The sequence below is a fragment of the Ailuropoda melanoleuca genome, chromosome 11 (genome assembly GCF_002007445.2).
Source record: "Ailuropoda melanoleuca isolate Jingjing chromosome 11, ASM200744v2, whole genome shotgun sequence".
Classification (NCBI taxonomy): Eukaryota; Metazoa; Chordata; class Mammalia; order Carnivora; family Ursidae; genus Ailuropoda; species Ailuropoda melanoleuca.
In genome coordinates this window covers 33,875,296-33,896,364 of record NC_048228.1, presented here as the reverse complement: position 1 = coordinate 33,896,364, position 21,069 = coordinate 33,875,296, and the positions used below count along the sequence as shown (strand labels likewise).

Below are 21,069 nucleotides of genomic sequence, written 5' to 3'. Positions count from 1 at the left end.
GCTGTGCCTGTGTTTAGAAAAATATTAAATTGCGTTTGGTGTTCTGAGGTCTTCTTCCTTGCAGCAAATATATCACACATGTACATAAACATAGACGGCTTGGGACAAGTGTCAAGGAGCAAAAACCAATTGTTTTCTTTCAAAAAACCTTGTCCCCCAAATAAATTCAATAGCAGGGGGTGTCAAATGTGTGAGGATTTTTGTTTTAACTATTCATTTTGTCAGTGGCAATTAATATTTTGGAAAGAACACCTGAGTTGTTAGGAATATTCACTGGCTCTGGGAAGCAGCATAGTGATAACGCTCACGTGAGTCTACCAGATGTTAAGAAAGACATTGTCAGAGTCCTAGAGAGTAAACTTCTTAGGGGGATAATATTTGTATCAAAACTTTCTTTGAAACTGGGCTATTTACCTCTCTTTTTCTTACACATCTTAATGCACCCACATCCATTTTGCTAGGCACTATAGCCTGCACTTACACCCCTCAAGGGGACAACAGTGGGTAAAGAGGCATAGCCTAATGAGGCCAGTGTGCCCAGGGAGAGTGGCACAGGAACCAGACAAGTGCAGATCTCAAGAGGGAAGATGGCCGAAAAGCAGAGTCTCCCTCAAGAAGAGTAATAGAGCCGAATGGGAAGATGGGTTGCTAGGTTTGAAGTCCAGGCAGAATATCTGAGTAATTATTTGGAGCCTCTTTACCCAGGAAGGAGCATGAAGCTGAGCTGAATTTTTTTTTTTCTCCTTCTTGAGAAAGAAAGCATATTCTGAGATATACAGCTCAAGAAATATATATTAACTGAATGACAGGGAAGAATGTTGGGTATATTCATAAATACATATCTCCTTTACTCAGCAAAACAACTCAGCATGGCAGGGCATGCTTGTCTCCATAAGGAATTCAGGGCCCAGAGAATTCTAGTAACTTGGCTCTTATATGACAGAGCGAAGTTGGGATCACGAGTCTGGTGCCATGGTAAAATGATTCCAGAGCTCAGACGTATTTCCTGGGAAATACTACCTGTTTGTAGTAAGTGGCAAAAGTATCAGGAAAATGTCAAAGTTTTCTGAAGAAAAGAAAATTATCAGGAGGAAACCTATTAGGGAGATATTTTACTGTTTTGCTTGAGTGTGTAGTAATTAAGAATAAATCTAGGTGTGTCATTTGAGCTATAGTTCTGGTGATCATATGGGTAGGCCTTCCAAAATTACCCCAACTTTAAATATTTTGTCCTCTTCTCCCTGTAGGCCATCGGAGGGTCCTAGTTGGTTTGGAGGAAAGTGATCAGACAGGGCTCACTGCAGTGCAGATCCTCGGTGTGGGCAGGAGAAGGTTGGCGTGTTCAAAGAAGACTGGTTTTCCTAATGTGCAAGGAGCAGGAGGAGGTGTGGCTGTGGTTGAGTCTGGAGCCAGGAAAGATTACCCATTGCCTGGTCGGCTCTATTAAGAATGTTCTTCTTATTCCTGGAAGCATTGGAGGGGGATTTGTTTAAGCAGGAGTGGCAGTGGTATTGATGTGGATTTTGGACGGACAGTTGGCGTGAGAGACCGTGATCTTGGCCTTGGGTGGTTCTGGCACAAGAGGGAGGTGCACGTGTAGGGAACCTATTTAAAAGGAAAGTTTTACGTTGATGAACTGGATGTGTGAGGGGGCCAGAGGGGCTTCACAGGTTGCTGGATGTACATTTAGATGTACGGTGTAGGCTTTTAAGGAGCAAGGACAGAGGGGAATAATTAAGTTCCAATCTGGACATGCTGAGTTTAAGGTTTTTGACACCTACAAGTGGAGATACCAAACAGTAGGCCGTGGGATATGGATTTGGAGCTGAGATAAGAGTTTGGGGGGAGAGTCTAGAGTGAGTAGAACATGAGTCAGTTTTTGCTGTGAAACAAATAAGCTCAAAATCACAGTGACTTACAACTGAAGACATTTATTTTTTCATTCCTGAGTCTCCGCATGGGCTGCAGCTGTGCTGGGCCTGCTGGATTGGGTGGGCTTGGCATCGGGCTGCTGCTTGAGTTCAGTCCTGCTCCACATGTTTGTTCATCTTTCTTGGACCAAAAGCTAACCAGGGCATATTCTTTCTCACTTGACTGGGAGGAGCAACTTCCTGTACTTGTGGCAAGTCCTCTAGCATTCCACTTACCAAATCAAGTGATACGGTCAAGCTCAACTTCAGAGAGAAGGCATGGCTAGGGTGGGGCATGAAAAATCATGTACAGTAATAGAACAATTTAGTAGATCAGAGTTAGGACTGAGCTTTGAGACATTTGATGCCTGGGTCAAGGAGGCTCTTCCCAGAAGAATGAACAAAAAGCAGTGAGTATGGTAATCATTGAAGCCAAGTTCACAGAGAGAAGAAGTAAGGTCAGCTGTGCTAGAAGCTGCTAGAGGTCAAGTTGGGTAAGAACCAAAACATGGCAGTCAGCTTTATTGACCTTGATAACTGCAGTTCAGAAATATGTATTCCAAAGTCCTGAATTCTTGGCCATCAGCCAACCGCTGAACTGGATCTCAAAGGAGTGAATATTCACTCTTGGGTAAAATGCACATCCTTTTTGCTAAGCTGTTAACTCCATTTGAGTCTCCTGTGAGCTGAGATCAGTCATGTGAATCACAGGGGCTGCTTTTGTTCCCAGGCCCCAAGACCTGGAAAAAATTCAGGCCTCCATTCCTGTAAGCCCACTATCTACTCTTTTGACTTCCAACAATCAGTACTCCTCATGCTATTTCTGGTGAAAGATACCCTCCCTCCCTACCAATCAGTTGCACTGATACTTTTCTAAAGTGCAATAAGAATGAATGACTAGAAAATAAATGTAAAAATACTTACAAATTGCATGTTCAGTTTTTTTCTGTTTTTCTGTTATTGACATTCAGTAGCGCTGAATTTATTGCTATGCAAGTTTCCATTTCTGTATTAACTTGTGTATTAACAGACCAGCAACAAGCAGTTTGCTGACCTGCAAGGGAGCACACTTGGAGTACTATTGCATTCAGTCTTGCACTCCTAGGTAAACCAGTTCTAAAGACCACGGTATGCTTTGTCGAGGCTTAGATAAGGGCTCGTCCAAGCTGTGTGGCCTGAGACCTTGTAGTAAGCAGGTCTTAGCCAATCTGGGTATCCTAGGTTGGTCCATGCTCATTAGACAGAATACTCTAAAAACATAGCCTGAATCAGGAGAATATCCTACTTAAAAGAGATTCTGAAATCACACCTGATAATTCAGAAACTGTGTGTAAAGCTTAGGGGGTTTTTAAGCTCTTCAGAAGTAGTGTCAATCATGTCACCAGCCAACACCAAGGCCAGACTCATTCTTGGCCTTGATTCCTATCTGGGTACAGGTGTGTTTGCTTCCAAAATCTGTGCCACTTCCGTTGACTCATGTCATACATTAGAAGATGCAGCGCAAATAAGCTGAAGAGAGTATTAGAACCTTTTTTTAACATCCATAACTCAAAGTAAGGGGTGAAGCCATTATTTTCTCTCTCAAGATAATACCTATCTTCCAAATATCTTTCGAGCTGTTACTGTACATTGTGAATCCCTCCCACTCCATTTCTAGATTTATTCCTAGGACCTGAGACTATCAATGCATGCCTTGAATGCTGCAAATTCTCCTGCAACAACTCTTTACGTGACTTTCACCATGCCAGTGTTTTGTCTTATTTTCCAGCCTTGTTTGTCTATCTTTTCCCCCTGTATATAATCTGGTCCTGCTTTACATCTTCTTGTTTTACTTGACTTGGCCTGTGATAGTCATTTTTGTTACTACTCACCACCTCTCTCAAATTCACCCAGGCCCTCGCACAAGTGTATCCATTTCTAAAAATTATTTTTTATTCTTTTTCAGAGATGATTTTAAGTATGTTACCATTTATCTTACTGGGTTTGACCAAGAATTCTGCCTGGACAGTTTTCAGGGCTTAGAGGTGTAATAAATCACATCGGATGTTTGCACAAAGGATGGGCATATGACACCAGGCTGCCTAAATGAAGAATTAGATAAGTCTCCCAACTGTACCTTGAAGAGTCACAGGGAAATCTTAAGGGCTGTGAGCCTTTTTATAAAGTTTGCATTAACCCAAGACTTTGAAACCTCTTGCTGAATGTGATGATGTGAGTTTTCAGACAGGTGCTCCGGCCCTAAGATCTCAGAGTGTTTGAAGTGCACATTTTTCTCCTCTGTTTATACGTCTTCGGTTGCATCCTTTTATTCCGCTGTTGCTCGGGCCAGCTGAATATTGAGCTTTATGATCTTTTAAAGGACATTGAAGATTTCCAAGCATAGAAGGAAAATGTGAGATTTCTCAGGAGGTGTGTAGAAGTCCAGCGAGAGGGGACAGGCAGGCCTGCTGGAAGGCTCCCAGAGCAATCTAAGTGAGAGACAGAGAGCATCGGCATGGGGTGGTGGAGGTGAGAGTATACAAATGCTCGATTCATGCAAAAATAGAGACACAGGCAAACAATCTTGCATGTCATAGAAAAAAAATGAAAAAAATGCCAACTCACTTGGTATGGCTGCTAGAGAAGGATGTAAGATAGTGACACATTCTTGAAAGTAAAAGGCATCTCTCACATTGGAACTTCACCAGTAATATAACTTCACCTTCCTGTACAGGTACGACGTCTCAGAGGAAAAACCAGAGATGGGGAAGCAGTAGTAGCCGTATATGTTTTACCCTCTTACCCTCACTACTGTGGGAAACCACCCGTCTAAGAGGATAAGGAAAAAACATAAAACCTTTAGGATTCTATTACTTTGTTAATTACCACTGTTCAACATTCTTCTTGCTTTTTTCCCCAAGTCTGTAGAAAATACTTTGACTAGCTTCTGATCTCTGTCCTTACTGCCAGAAGCTGAATGACAGGGTTTCTCCTGCGATTGTGGTGTTCATAGACTCTGAGCTCCCTCAGAGCGAAGGCGACATCGTCCTCAGCCTGTGTCTGGGCATCTAACTGCTTGAATCATAAATGCTCCATAAACATGTGTCAAGTGAACTTCTGTTAACAAAGATCCAAGCGGCTTTCACTGTTTTAGCTAGCTAAAATTTACAGGACTTAAACAACCGCTCCGAAACTTGTATGTATCTTTGGGACGATCCGTGCCAGAAGACTTCAAAAACTTTCTTTATTCCCTTGAATGTGAAATAGGTATTTTAGAAGACAGAAGTTTCTCAAGGACTGATTTTAAAATCTACTTAAAATCAAACAGTCTTTCCAATCAATTCTGGCGGAAACCTAAAAGAAATTTGAAAGAAATTTAGCAATTCCAGTATTTCTCGCATACTGAAATAAAATTGGAACACATACTGATGAGTCAAGAAGCTGTAATCTGTATGGGCAGAGAGATCCACTTCATCAGGTGTCCATATCTATAAATATTTTTGTCAAGAACAAAATTTTAAACTATTCAGTAATTAAATAATAATTTATTTAATAATTTAAAAAATACTTTAATAATGCTTTAAGACTTCCTGTCACCCTGATTGGCCAGAACAGATAAACTCTTCTTAACTAATACTTAAAAATTATTTTATAGTTAAATTAATCTTTATCAAGATCTAAACTAGTTAGAAAAAAAGTTCTACAACAGTCCCTTCTCAACTGTGGTGGTCATGTGTCTGAACAACTGTAGTGCCTGCAACAGGGAAACATAACATGTTAGTGGAAAAGGAGAGGTAAAGGGACTGCAACGTGAGTAAACCTTATAAACCCTTGACTCATTGAAATAAAACAGTAAAAAGAGCACCTTAGATAAAGATGCTGGCAGTGCAGCTTTAGACATTTATGGAATTGGTTTCTGACTATTCTACGAGAACCCATGAATGTATGGGAGTCCAAGAAGGGGCAGTTTTTACACCCAATGTGACTAGAAATGGGAGGAGTGCTGGCTCTGAATGCACGTGCCCCCAAAACTTTGGGCCATGAATACCCGTTTCTCACTTGCTTACTTGCTTCTCACTGAACATCTTTTGAGGAAATTAATTCCCTCATGATCTCTCTGGATGTTCTAGACACTTCTTTGCTTTTCGAGTATCAGGCAGATTCAAGGAGCCACAAACCTGTGGCACCGTCCGATGGTTGTAACAAAAATTCATCATCAGTGCTTTGACCTCACGTTACCTATAAATTCTCAAATGCTTTGCTTTTTCATAAATTAACATTATGTTGAGAAGCAGTCAGTGATGACGACTGATCACCTTGGTATGCAACAATTCTATTTTGTTCATTACTTGTTTTTACCTGTAATACAGGGGGAGCATTTTTGAAATGTGACCTCAATTTTCTTTTTTTTTTTTTTAAATTCAAAATCATTACTGTAACCAAATGAAATCCCTGTATACATCTCACTACCTTCAGTTTTGTTTAAAATGATTTCTACTTTTGTTTTCTTCATGAGGCTTCATTTCTTCTTGTTACCACTTTCAATAGTGTGGGAATGATGGGGTAATAATAATCAATATAAGATATTAAAAACTAAGCTTAAACATGGAAGCCAGGCCGCAGAATATTCAAATAAGTCATCACCAAGACTTAATTGACTTTTGCGACAGTCAGCAGGCATCTATCTTTCAGTGGAGGGAGTTGAACAGAGGAGTTGAACTCCTCTGACTTAAGAGCACAGGTTGGTTTACATTGTGTTTGCTCAAGAATTGAAAGTTCTCAAGTGATTCTTAAGCTTTTGTAGTTGTACTGCTCCTTTCCAGTTAGTGTCCCTTGCTGGCTAGTCATTTCAACAAGAAGCTTATAAATTATTTTTGCATTGCTTTGTTTTGTGCCCGGGTGGCTCAGTCGGTTAAGTGTCTGCCTTCGGTTCAGGTCCTGATCTCAGAGTCCTGGGATGGAGTCCTGCATCATCGGGCTCCCTGCTCAGCGGGGAGTCTGCTTCTGCCTCTCCCTTTGCCCCTATCCTCGCTCCTGCACTCTCTCTCCCTCTTTCTCTCTCATGAACAAATAAAATCTTTAAAAAATAGTATTTTTACTTTGTTGCAGATAATATGCACTTGAAATGGCTCTCTAACGTTTCTGCTTGTCCTCTGGCAACGTATTTGGTTTCTGTCCGAATTGAGGACTTATGGGACACTGACTTTTCTCCAGGGCTTTGCTCCTCCTCCACGCCATCTTTGTATTTTTAGCTCCGCCCTCTTTTCAGACAAGGGAGTGTATTTTTAAGGCTTGAATTTACTCTCCCTGATGTCTTTATATTTCCCAGGATATTGTCAGAGTAACTTGCCAACAGCTTAACCAGCTTTTTGAAAAATTTTTTTTGATCCTTATGAATGCCTTTCCATATATTCAGATTTTGAATAAGGGGAACTCATAAATAAGGAGAAATTAATCTTTTTATATTCAACACATTCTATCACTTTTTCTAGCCCTGTGAATTCCTAATGTCAGCAAATTAAGGTTACTTTTTCTCTGATAATTCCTGAATTTTACTTTTGATGAAAAATAGAAGTTATACATATGGTCTAAATGGGAAGGAAAGGAATAAAGAAAAATCACACGGGTATTGTTTGCTCATATTGTTTAAATTTCCAAGGGACAGCTCTTTTATTTATTGCCTTCAGTGTTTGCATGCTTTAGATTTTCATAGCAATTTCAGTAAATTGGCTGAAAGCCCCCAAAGAATTCAGAGCCAGGGCTGCTCAGAGGCAGTCTTTCTGCCATGACAATATTCATGCATTTGACCTTAGTCTAATGAAGAGATTTATCATTGGCCCTTCCTAGTCATTCGTTAGTATATTTGAACTTTGCCGGTCTAGTTCGTATAAACTGAGGTATTTTGGATCACTTGAGGGTTATAAGCCGAGTAAACAATTCTAAGAGTGTTGATGATAACCGGAGGGCTAATGTATGGCGGAATGCTGCTGCCGCTGATACTGAATAGACAAGCCCACAAATCACGGCTAATGCCATGCTCGGAGCTTTCCTCCCTTGACCTTTCAGGACGAAGTTGCCGTATCTGTCTTGGACGTTGAGCAAGCATATGTGTGAGGCAAACATGGAGATATAATTTAGCATTTTCTTTCTTAGCACACGCAGTAGTGGTTGGTGACTAACATGAGGAGGTCTGCCGGCGCTCATCACCCTAACTTGTGAAGACAGTAAAGTCTGTTTAAAAGCAGTTCTCTGTGTCAGAGTTCTTGTTTGCCAGATTTGGCCCCAGGAGAGGAGAGTGCAAAATGTGGGGATGAATGAAGCAAGAGGTCCTTGACTCAGGGCCTGATCCTGTTCCCATTTGTTCTGCAACCTTGTACACGTTTGTTAGACTCCCTAACTTTAATTTCCTCATCTGTAAAATAGAAATAGTATCACTTTCTTTCCATTGTCATTGAGAGGATTAAATGAGATGGAATAAGTAAAAATTTTTTTTAATCTAGAAAGCCATACAGAAATTTAGAATTTTGTTTCTTTGTTTTCCGTGGTCTTGTTAAAACCCCTTCTTTCTGTTGTTCATCCTCACTCCACCGCTCCAGCGTAAGTACCGTCTGCTTACAACAAAGCTTGATGTTTCCCTGTGACCGATCAGCCCCAAAGCAGAGGGGCCAAGCGGTAGAACCCTAGCTCGGTTATGCTGTGCTGATCCCAGCTCCTACCTGTCTTTCTTTTGATGCCTTAGTAAGAGAGAAGTTTATTTCATTTGGAGCAAATGGAACCAACATAAATGTTCACCTTCATGGGGGCAGACCCCTGCTGGGCCTCTCACTGGCTGTAAGGCCCGTGAGAAATTCCTCAAGCTCTCTGAGCCTCATTCCTAAATGAGAATAATACTGCCTTCCTCACAGACTCATTTTTCTGGATTTGTGGAGATGATGCCTATGGAGGACCAAAGCAAGTGTTTAGTAATCGGTGTATATGTTATTAATAGCAAATGTTATATGGAAAGTCTGGCTCCTTCTTTCTCACAAGTTTCTAGACAGAGAAGATATTGCCAAATGTCTTATGGTTATTAAATCAAATTTCATAAAAAGAAGTTTTGGAATTCTCTTAACAGATTGTAACCTGTAATGATCATCGACTTTTTCCTTGTGTGTAAAAAACAAATGATAAACATGTTCCATTCCCCTTAGACACACATACACATACACACACAATATACACACACACACACAACACACACATACATGCATATGCATACATAAACACATACACAATACACAGGTATACACACACATATACACATACATACACATATACACACAACACACACAAACATACATATACACACGTACACATACAACACACACAACATACACATACATGCATACATACACACACATACATAACACACAGGTATACACACAATACACAGACATATACACATACATACACACATACATGCATACACACATACACATACATATGCACATACAGACACACATACACACATACATACATATACACGTACATATGCACATACAGACACATATAGACACACACATACACATATACACACACATACACACATACACATACATACGCACATACAGACACATATAGGCACACACATACACACATACACATATACACATACATACATATGCACATACATACACATGCATACATACACACACGCACGCACACACTTACTTTGCCTGTTTGGTCTTTAGCACAGATGGATATTGTTTCACAATGATAGAAGAAGATGATTCTGGGATGCCTGTGGTCACTTCTGGATGTCTAGGACTAGAAGGCTCAGATTTTCAGTGTCGGGTAAGGAAGATAACTTGATTCTACTTTGTGAACCTTTCATTGCTGGCTTTCAGTCAGGTTTCAAGTTAGATAAACCAATTGTTTTTCTTGACTAGCCTGTTTTTGGTAAGTTGGAAAATAATTTGAAATTCTCTAATTGGGCCAATCCCGTCTTCATTTCAAAAACAAATGTTATTTGTATTTTTGCTGTTAAGTTCTTGCTTAGTGACTCATTCGATCATCTTGCTCAGATTCCAGTTTAGTTAATCGCATTCATCCAAGCCTTCCTCTGTTTATAACTGTGTGCCCTGGTTATTACAACCATAATAGTAGTCTTGTGGAAATGCAAAAGCTGCAGAAAGGTAATACATGGGAATTTAAGAGAAATTTCCTAATAGAAAACAACATTTTCAGGATGTTTGAGGAAAATTATCAGAATTTTATGTGAGCTTTCTAAATAGTGTTAGTTCTCTAACAAGTTTTAGATTATGTGACTTTGAAATTTAGGGGAACCCACTAATACTGTTTGGGTTCAACTTTAGGATACCCCCATTCCTCATCAAAGAAGATCAATTGAGTGCTGCACAGAGCGGAATGAATGTAATAAAGATCTGCACCCTACACTGCCTCCACTGAAAAACAGAGGTAAGGAGAGGGAAGCTTTGGGGTTGGAAGAGCTTCGGGCACGAAGAAAGTAAACACCAGAATTTCTCTGTCTTTCCTAAATGAATGTACCCGTATCATTTTCCACTGCTGGGGCAGGGGCCCGAACTAGGCTGACATAATTCAAAGACATGGGCAAGTAGTTCTTGGAAAACTAGTCACATGTGTCTTCATGCTTGAGAATCTAATTTCCTTAACTTCTCCCACTTCCCTGTAAGAACTAGAGGTCCTAGAGCTTGTAGTATGTTTCAGGAGCATAGAGCGGGGGGAGACAGTGTTTTATGCTTACCTCTAAGTATTACTCAGAATTTGCACTTCTCTCAAAAACTGCCATTAGGCTAACATGCATTAAAAAAATAAAGGACTGAATTGGATTATGTGCCGGATGCATTTCCTTTTGTTTGTGCTGGAGTGGCTACGTTTTAGGCAAATCATATATCAGTATATTGGTAGAATGTGGAAGATGTCTAGACAATTTGATTTCAAAACTTGTACATCTAAGTGTTGCTCATTGAAAAAAGACAAATACTGCAACCTGAAAGCCTTTTTGTTAAAAACTGCTCCTACGTTTCTTCTCCTTGCTCTCACCACAAAATAAATGACGAATTGTCAGAGTCCTAAAACTTAAGTCTTATATAAGTGGTTTAAAATGATTTCTCATGATTGATTTTATTTCTTGAGAAAATCTTCCTAACAAAATATAATGATGTTTCATGGGTTTGATGGTAACATTTTATAACATGTTTCTGCTGAAGCCTAGAAAGCTATAAAGGATTGATTCATAATAATTCACATAAAACATTCACAGACAGCATTTTTTTTTAAAATATTTTGCCAGTCAGCATAGTAGGCATTAGGGATACAGAAATGGATAAAGAAAATTCCTGCTCTCAAGACTTGCACACTGGGATGTGAGAAATATGTAAATATTTAAATTATATTTGCTCAGGAATATCTTAGTAGAGTTAGATTATAAGTGTAGTAAGGACATAAGTCAGTAGTTTATTCTCCCTGGGATGGGAAGATGTCAAAAGAGCTTCATAGAAGTGACACTTGAATCAGACTTTAAGGTTGAACAGGAGTTCCCTAAGCGGATAAGACAGGAATAACAATTTTTTAAAAAATTATAATGGTTAACATAAGCCAAGCATTATGTTCAGTATCACATTAATTAACCCATTTGAGTCCCACCACCATCATAAGAGGTACTTAGAATTATTCCTTGTTTAAAGATGAGGAAATTGCTGCAGAGAGGTTACGTAATTTTCCCAAAGTTGCACAGTCTCTTAGTAGCAGTGACTCTGAACAGAGGCAGTGGTAAATGCAGAAGTTTGGTTTACAATACTTGAGAATCATTTGCAAAATACAGGCATAGCAAACAGCATGGGTGGATGGAGAAAATCTCTTAATTAAGTTGTCTAAAAACCTCATTATTTAAAGTAGGTCTGTAGATCAGCTCATTAGTATCACTTGGAACTTGTTAGAAATGTGGAATCTCAGGGTGCCTGGATGGCTCAGTTAAGGTTAGGCATCCGACTCTTGATTTTGGCTTAGGTCATGATCTCAGGGTTTGAGATTGAGCTGGGCATGGAGCTCTGCACTGGGAGTGGAGCCTGCCTAAGATTCTCCCAGTCCTTCTCCCTCTGTTCTTCCCCCCAACTCCCTCATGCTCTCTCAAATAAATAAATAAATAACAATTAAATAAATGTGGAATCTCTGCCCACCCCAGACTACTAAACTTGCTTTTTAACAGTATTCCTCAAGCGATGTGTATGCACATTACAGTTTGGGTAATACTTTTGGTAGAAAAAGACAGGACCTATATGTGGATATAGCTAGAACACTTGTGCCTCAGCTTGTGAGTTTGCTAACAGCTTGTTCAAAGAGAAGTCTGCTGATGTCAAATTGCTGTAAAGTTCTAAACGTTTACTTTCAGCTTTTGTAGGCATTTCCTTGTGAACCAATTGCAGAAAGTTGGCAGTCTGTAGACACTATTTTGAGTAACACTGGTATGGGGGCTTATGTCTTGGGGATGGGGGAGGGAGGAGGGTGAGAAATGGCTGGACGTGAAGGTAGAAGTGCTAGATTTTAGGAACTCTTCCCTCAAGGAGAAAAAGTTGTTCACATGCAAGCAAAAGTGCTGTGTCCCTGAAGTTGCTAGGGTTTAGGAGAATTCTGACTCTTCCTATTGCCCAAAGGACGGCAGTGTGCGTGTTGTCCTGTAGATGGAGCCAAATTCTAGTTAGCACTAGGCAGATTAGGGAATGTTCTGAGGAGGTTGAGAATGCAGGGACAAGAGTAGAATAAGTCTCTAGAGAATGGAGTGAAAAGGCTTTGAATAGAAGGGCAGCAGCATAATCCTTGTTTTAGAGCAGTCTAGGAAAGAGGATGTAGGAACGGCTGGTGCAAAATACTGAAAGTTATACAGGGTGGTAGGCTGGCGTGGGGTTTAGCGGCATTAAGGTTTACCGCTTTGAACTTGGAGGATCCCAGGTAGTGTCTAGGTGACTTCTCTCCAGATTTCATCTCACTCTTCCGGTGCAGTCATTTTGGGCTCCAGTAAAAGTCACCGCAGGCTGCAGTCTGAGAGTGCTGGCATTTTTAAACATAGCTCTACCATAAAGCTGCTGCTTTTTTTTTTTTTTCTTCTTTTCTTTAACCTCCACCATATACACCGTCCATGCCAGTGGTTTAAAAGGAGAGTGGGATGGGACAAGTTCTGGGTGGGTACATTCCCTGGGTCCTGCAGAACCACTGCTTAATGCGAAGGGGCATGGTTGGAGGGAGCCAGAGTGGGAACCTCTAAAGCTTAGAACCCAGGCTGATTTTCTGGCCTAAGGACCATGGAAATCATCCTCGTAATTGTGATATTTGCTAATGAGTATGGAGCTCTTACTTACTATGGCTCTTTTCTAAGTACTTTACATATACTAACTTAACTGAATCCTCATAACCTGATGAGGAAGGCATTGTGGTTATTATCCCCATTTCATAGATGGGGAAGCTGAGGAACAGTGAGGTTAAGTACTGTGTGATGGTTACCCAGCTAAAGTAAGTAGTAGAGAAAGGAAATGGGCTGATGGTGTCCTCTTATGGCATCTTCTGCAGAGAGCTCTGAATGACAATCTCAAAAGAAAAAAAAAATGGTTTTACTTCTGTAAGAGGCAGGAAACTCTAAAATAATGGTTAGCCATGGCACCTAGTAATCGATAAGAAATGTTACCTTGAAGCCTTCTGTTTATTATGTTTGCTTTATTTATTAGATTAGCATTTTCTCATATTAGAGGGTTGCTCCCTCACTCCTGTGTGCTGGCATGTGCTGGCTCAGTCCTCCCCCTCCCTTCCTTCTAAACGAACATTTACCAAGTCCCACTTGTGTAGTAGCCAGTGGGTCTCAAACTTTAAGAGCACCAGAATTCACCTGGAGGGCTTGTTAAAACACGGAGTACTGGCCCCACCCAGAGTTTGATTCAGTATATCCAAGTGGGCCCCAGTCATTTGCATTTCTCAAGAGTTCCCAGGTATGCTGATGCTGTTGGTCCAGAAACCACACTTTGAGAACCCCTGTACTCAGCATTGCTTAGTAGATTATTATGTATTATTATAACATACTCATTATAAATCTGTATGTCAGATGACTAAGCAGAGACTATGTTTTCAGAAGACTAGAAGGTTAAAACAACCAGCTCACCATTTTGGTTGTCGTTGTTCTTGTTTCTTATATAATTGCTCTTCCAAAAAAGGTAAATGAATAACCGAATAACCGTTTCGCAAAACATCTGTATTACGAGGTGCTCCATGATAGCTTAGGGCAGGTTTCATTACGAGAGAGCAGAGAAGTACTAAGTACAGTGGTAAAAACCTTGTCCTCACTAAAAACAAACAAGAAAATCTTTTCTACTAATCCGGAGTTTTCTCAGACTCTTTTTTTCTTTTTTTTAAAACTTTGGTACATTTAGCAGGAAATTAGAGATACACAATCCCGTGCAATAAGTATTTATCGACGTTTATTTATGTCCTTGAAATTTTATTTGTCATCTGATTTGAAAAAGAAGATGAAGGGTGGACAGAACACCATTTACATTCTTTGAGGAATACTGGTCTTCCTTTTGCTTTTGCGTTTTCCCTCTCAGCACCAGAAAAACAGAACATCCTAGGCTAACATTCTTTCTCTTGAAGGAGGAAATATGGAAAGTTACTAGATCAAATGCAGCACCTTCACATGAACAATAAAATATAATCTGGGAAGCCCAAGGAACACTGCAGCTGGTGCTTAGAGTTGGAAGAAATGTCTACTTTGATGGAGAGGCTTATAGGGAGAAGTGATGGTGCCCTGGCATCTGGCTCCCTGCCTGCAGAGGGGAGAAGGGCACCAGGATGCTGGGAGGAATGATGTGTGTCTGGACTCTTGGCATGTGATGGTTTGACCAGAATACTGGGAGCAAAATGCTCTCAAGATGGTGTGTAGGCAGGAGAAATTGATGAGGTCCCCCCTCAAGTCACTTATTATAGTTACTTATTTTTAATTTTTTTTAAATGAGCCCTTAAAGAAGTGAATGGTGTTCAAATGAACAGAAGCTGTTGCTTTATTAAATGGGATCCTCTAATTTGGCTTTTATAAAACCAAAGAAAGTTTATGTGATTTTTTTGAAATAGATGCTTATGTGTTAAGATATAGTAATTCCTCATGTATGCTACATGTATACTTCGTAGAAAATGTATCAGAAATAACATTCCGCTTTGAAAATATGGTAATCTCAATGTAGTTTAAGTCAAAAAATAGTACAGAACTTGCAAAGTTAAAATTTATCTTATTTTCCTACTCAGTTAAAAATATTCGGAGCAGTTTACAGATTTGCTTTAAAAGGCTATTCCTTAGCTTAGATATTGCCAGTTAGAAATCAAAGTCTGTAGGTAACAGTTATTTAACCAATGAAACTTCTCCCTTGTTCTCTACAACAAGATAGATTGAATATATAAGAGTGTCCAGAATGCAAAGATGAGTTTCAGAAGTTTCCTTCTGATACATATATCATGCCCTTGGCAGTATGAACCAATGCATGAGTCTCAGCTTAAATTCCTTGCCGGAGAGTAGCTCCGAGCGTCTCTTGGAATGTTTAGCTTCTATTTCTAGGTAACTTTGTATTTGAGACAGGTGAAAGGAATTTAGAAATAATTACTCTTTTTCCTTCTCTTTGAACACAGTACCTGGATGTAAAAATTATGTCCTCAGAATCTTAAATACAGAGAACAAACTGGTGGTTGCCCGAGGGGGGGGGATTGGAAGGATGGGCAAAATAGCTGAATGGGGTTAAGGGGCACAAAGTTCCAGTTAGAAAATAAATAAGTCATGGGTATGAAAAGAACAGCATGGGAACTTTAGTCAACAATACTGTAATAACATCATATGGTGCAGATGGTAACTACACTTAATCTTGGTGCAGCAGTTTAGTGTCTAGAACTGTTGAATCGCTGCATGTAACACTGTAACACTGTATGTCAATAATAAAAAAGTAAGTAAAAAATAAAATTACCATTAGCAAAATCTGTCTTAACTACTATGTTACCAAGAAATATCCTAAATATTTTTATGCAGGAAAATAACTAGAACATTATGTCTTTGTTGTTACAATTTATTTCTAGATGTTACTGTAAGAGAGAATCCCAATATAAGATGAAAGTAAGTTATTTTTACAATATTCTTTGTTGACTAAAATCCTCTGATAAAAATATGCTTTTCAGGTGCTTTGTGCCCTATTAATTGGAGGACATCTCTAATTTATCCATGATTATAATATTGAGAGCACATGCAAAGATGTCTTTGGGCAATCTTATTTCCAAGATTCTTTCTAGCTACATGGTTTTTTCTTCAATTTGTTGTTGCGATTAGGAGCCATCTTATAGCCTGATTAAAAAACAAAACAAAACAAAACAAACCGGCCCTGCCATTTTAAACAGTTAGAAACTGCGTACTGATCGGAGAGGAGACAAGTAGTGACAGAATGCTATTTTGTTAAGAAACCGCTGGTGATCCTTACTTGCTTCTAAGAGTGAACTGGACTTCCCTGGAGGGTTCTCCGTTCTACTTCCTTGAGCAGTTGGAGTGACAGCGCAGGTAAACTCTGCTGCCCTAGAGAGAACTGTGCGCTCTGTTCTTTCCTGATAGGAATCTGGAAGGGTTCACTTTCCGAGACTCTGGCAGCGACTTGAATGTTTACATTGTTAATGCTCTGAGTACAGGTAATGGCAGATTAAAACATGACCAGCATGACCAACAGAAACAAAAGGTTTATTGATAAGGATCATCTATTCATGACAGAAGACTAGGAGGCAACAGATGAGGTTGCAGGGAAGAGGGTTATTGGGGCAAAGAAAGGAAAATGGGAGGTAATGCTAGCCTTAGAAAAAAGTGCTTGATGGTTGAGGCAAGAATCCCTTAGATCCTTTTTAGTCTCGCTGCTCTCATAAATTAGACATCGAATAAGAGGGGTAATAAATACAGTGTTCTAACAATTCAGAGAGTATTCTGCTCTTACATGGAAAGTAAGAGGCAGGGAGGCCGAGAGGTTTAGTACAATTAATCCCTTGAATGAAGTGTTCCGTATGCATACACGGATAATACATTGTGCTTAAGTAGTTCTAGTTTTAGTTGAGTAACCAGCATTCTCTTGGTGTTTTTGCAAACTCAGGCTTTTTACTTTTGTTATCCTTAAAATTGGGAACACGTTTCATATGAAGTTTCCAGCGACTGTGTTTGCACGTATGTGCACCGTGGCATCCGTGCACCTGCGTGTGTGTAAACACAGTGACTTGTGCTCTCATGGGCAGACGGATTGTGCTCACCTGGGCTTTATTGCCTCTAGCCTAATGAAGGGAAATTTTGCTAAACAATTCATTGTGTAAAAATCTTGGCCTCTTTAATTTTAAGAGTCTGCAAATTATTTTCAAGATTTCCTACGCAACCCTTTTCAGACAATGTATGTGCTACTTTATATGATCTCTGTGGGCGTTAAAGCCTCAATGGCTTTTTGGACCTGTCCTGTCGTGGATCAAGTTCCTGAACTCCTTTGTATCTGGACCATTGGCAGTGTTTCTGAAGTTGTTTACAGAAAACTGCTTTTCTTCAGTGGTCTCTGATTTAGTCTTTTTGGATGCAGACTACTTCCATTAATATTTTGCAAGTAGTGTAGATCATAAATAATTGTTAAACATATGTTTTAGGCTGATGAGTAAATCACATTTAATCATAATGGGATTTAGACAAGAAAGTAGTATAAAGACCTGTGGATTTTAATTTATAACAAAAATCCAAATATTTCAAAGTAAGATTTATTTTCAGTTTATATGTTCATGTTGATTTCCTCATTTTGATAATTTTATTACCATTTTGTAAAACAATGTCCTTGTTCTTTGACTGCTCTAAGGAAGTGCTTTCTGAAGTGTTTATGGGCAGGGACATTATAACTGTAACTTTAAATGACCCACAAATCATACATATAAATAAATGAAATATGAATACAAATATATATATATATATATACACATTTATATGGACAGACACACAGACACCCATACTGAGAGAGCAAGAGAATTATAAAGGAAATATGGTAAAATTTTAAAAATGAGAAACCTCTGTGAAGGGCACATTAGAGCTCTTTATTCTTCCAGGTTTTCTATAAAACTGAAAGTATTTCAACATAATTAAAACGTGTTTACACTGATGGTGAAACAGAATCTGTTGTAATCTTTTTTAAAGGACATTTTGACAAAATGTATGAAAAGCCTTAAAATACATTCTTTGAACTAATAGCTCTACTTCTAAGAATCTAGATTAAGGAAATAATTACTGACGTGCAGTGATGTTCACAGATTTTTATTTATTTCGGCAAGGATGTATTATAGAAAAATCTTTACAATCTTCTAAACACATTATCAGAAGATTCACTTTCTAATTAGGATGTGCTTATATATATATACTATGTGGTCTTTAAAACTCATGTTGTGGGGAAGAATTTATTGTTTTGGAAAATATTCACAATATTATCTATGAAAATAATTGAGTTATAAAACAACAGTGTTTTTTTTTCCAGGTTTTTTTATTGTGGTAAAATATATATACCATAAAATTTACCATCTTACTCACTTTTCAGTGCATAGTCCAGTGGTATTAAATATGTTCATAATGTTGTACGACCATCACCCTCATCCATCTCCATAGCTCTGTTCGTCTTGCAGTCTGTAACTCTATACCCATTAAACATTAACTTCTTTGGCTCCTGGCAACCACCATTCTACTTCTTGTCTTGTGATGCTGATTGCTCTGAGTATCTCAAAGAAGTGGAATCACGAACACAACATTTGTCTTTTTATTACTGGCTTATTTCACTTGGTATAATGTCCTCAGATTCATCATGTTGTAGCATATGTCAGAATTCCCTTGCTTTTTAAGGTTGAATAATATTCCATGTATGTATATACATATATCACATTTTGGTTATCCGTTCATCTGTCAGTGGACAGTTGGGTTTCCTCCATGTTATAGCTACTGTGACTAATGCTGCTATGGACATGGGTGTATATAAGGCCTTCCCATGAGATATTTTGCAAATAAACTTCTTTTTGTTCATTAAAATGATACTGCAAAGGCATATGTTAAAATGCTAGTAGTAATTTTCCTAAGTAGTGAGATAGTGGCAATTTTATTTTTTTCATTAGTTGATGCTTTTTAGTTTTTATGCATGGGATATATAATACTTTTGAGTGAAAAAAAATGTTACATTGAGTGGGATAAGGTCCCCAGCCAAAATGTTTAGGTAGTCATGCAATTAAAAGTATACAGCACAGTTGGAAAACTTCTTGTTCATAGTAACCAAAGTCATAAATTACAGTAATACCTTTAAAAATTAAATAGCAGTAATCACTTTCTCAAGGGTATATGGTGCCCAGAATAAGAACAGTGCTAATTCTGTTACTACATAAGTGCACCTGCTTTTAGGTCAGTTTTCTCAAAATACGTTTCAGAGACTCTTTGCAGTATAAATCACCTGGGATGATTGTAAAAAAAATAAAATACTTGGAATAAAGATCTCTGAGGCTGAATTCAGCAAATATGCGTTTGTATAAAGCTTTCCAAGTTACTCTTATTTATATGAAGTTTGAGAAGTCATGCTGTAAGTAAATCTGATTTGTCAAGAACTGGAGTTAAAACAACATGAACAATATTTAATAATTTGTTTTATCAAAGGATCACGCAATAATTCTTTGAGGAGAACATGCCCATTCTTTTAAAATATGATGCAATTTATGGAAAAGTTAGCTATATAGTTTTGAAAGGCATCTTTGTTTAAAGTGGTACGCCATCCATGTATTCTGTATTTGGCAACATTTGAGGAATCCTGTTCCTTTGTATCCATCATAAAATGACTGTGTGTTTTATGTACAAAGAATATAGATCAGGTTTTTATCCAAACTTACGGTATGGAACAGTTCAGAAACCACATGAGAAAAACCTGTTAACCTATCAGCTGGATCTGAAATAAAGACGAACCACCTACTTATATTTTCGGGGCCTTGATCCATTTACATTTGTTTATACTCTGTACTTTTATTCTGTGTCAAACCTGTTCCTTCCAGAGGGGAAGAAATACATGCTCTTGGAACAAGTGCCTAGATGAATTATGATTCACACTAGTGGAACTTCTGTAATTTTCAATGTATGTGTATATATTTGCTGTGCAATATGCCATATTGTTCTTCTCTGTGGGCAGATTAAAAGGACATGGGACATCTTGCATATGGGGCTTAGCCAACACTTTTAGAAAAGAGTTCCTTCCTAATTTTTAAGTGAAAATATCCTCCATCTAATGGCTCCTTTTCTTTTTAATTTCAGATTTTGTTGATGGACCTATACACCACAAGGCCTTACTTATATCTGTAACTGTCTGTAGTTTGCTATTGGTCCTTATTATTTTATTCTGTTACTTCAGGTAAGTTTCCAACGTGTAGATATAGAATTTTGAGTTTAAAATATCAGCCTCATACGACTACTCTACCTTATTGACATTTTTCACCACAGCTTGTTTTGACTTAATCAAATCTTAGATTTCCCTGATAATCTCAGTGACTACTGATAAATATTTGTCTTAATGAAACTGTTAATAGATAGCTATCTCATTTCTGCTTCAGACATCAAAGTCACCCAGGTAAATTTTACCCTTATGGAATTTTGGGTAGTTAGGGAATTCAGGAATGAGATGTTACTAAGTGAGGTTTGATTCTGAGTGGAGAAATGAATGTGTTGAACCGAGACTCATTGTAGTATTCCCTTATTTCCTAAGCTAACAATTTCCTCTTAATATGGAAAAATTTTCACCATAATTTATAGATTAGTTATTCAGATATAATAAGCTTGACTATTGGGGCGCCTGGGTGGCACAGCGGTTAAGCGTCTGCCTTCGGCTCAGGGCGTGATCCCGGCGTTATGGGATCGAGCCCCACATCAGGCTCCTCTGCTAGGAGCCTGCTTCTTCCTCTCCCATTCCCCCTGCTTTGTGTTCCCTCTCTCACTGGCTGTCTCTATCTCTGTCAAATAAATAAATAAAATCTTTAAAAAAAAAAAATAAGCTTGACTATTGAAGTTAAGTGACAGTTACAAATTATTTTCGTTCACCTAAGAACTTATTTTCTACTTCGTGAAATATCAAGG

The 21,069-nt window shown here is 38.6% G+C and overlaps 1 protein-coding gene across 3 annotated transcripts in view; it reads left to right on the top strand.

Moving 5' to 3' along the window:
* Nucleotides 1-21,069, top strand: part of BMPR1B (bone morphogenetic protein receptor type 1B) — a 151,471-nt gene that overhangs the window by 107,138 nt on the left and 23,264 nt on the right. For all 3 annotated transcript variants that reach the window (XM_011219811.3, XM_034671648.1, XM_034671649.1), the window contains exons 3-5: nt 9,620-9,722; nt 10,244-10,346; nt 20,254-20,350. In XM_011219811.3, coding sequence (XP_011218113.1) covers nt 9,620-9,722; nt 10,244-10,346; nt 20,254-20,350 — 303 coding nt within the window. The remainder of the gene's footprint in view (nt 1-9,619; nt 9,723-10,243; nt 10,347-20,253; nt 20,351-21,069) is intronic.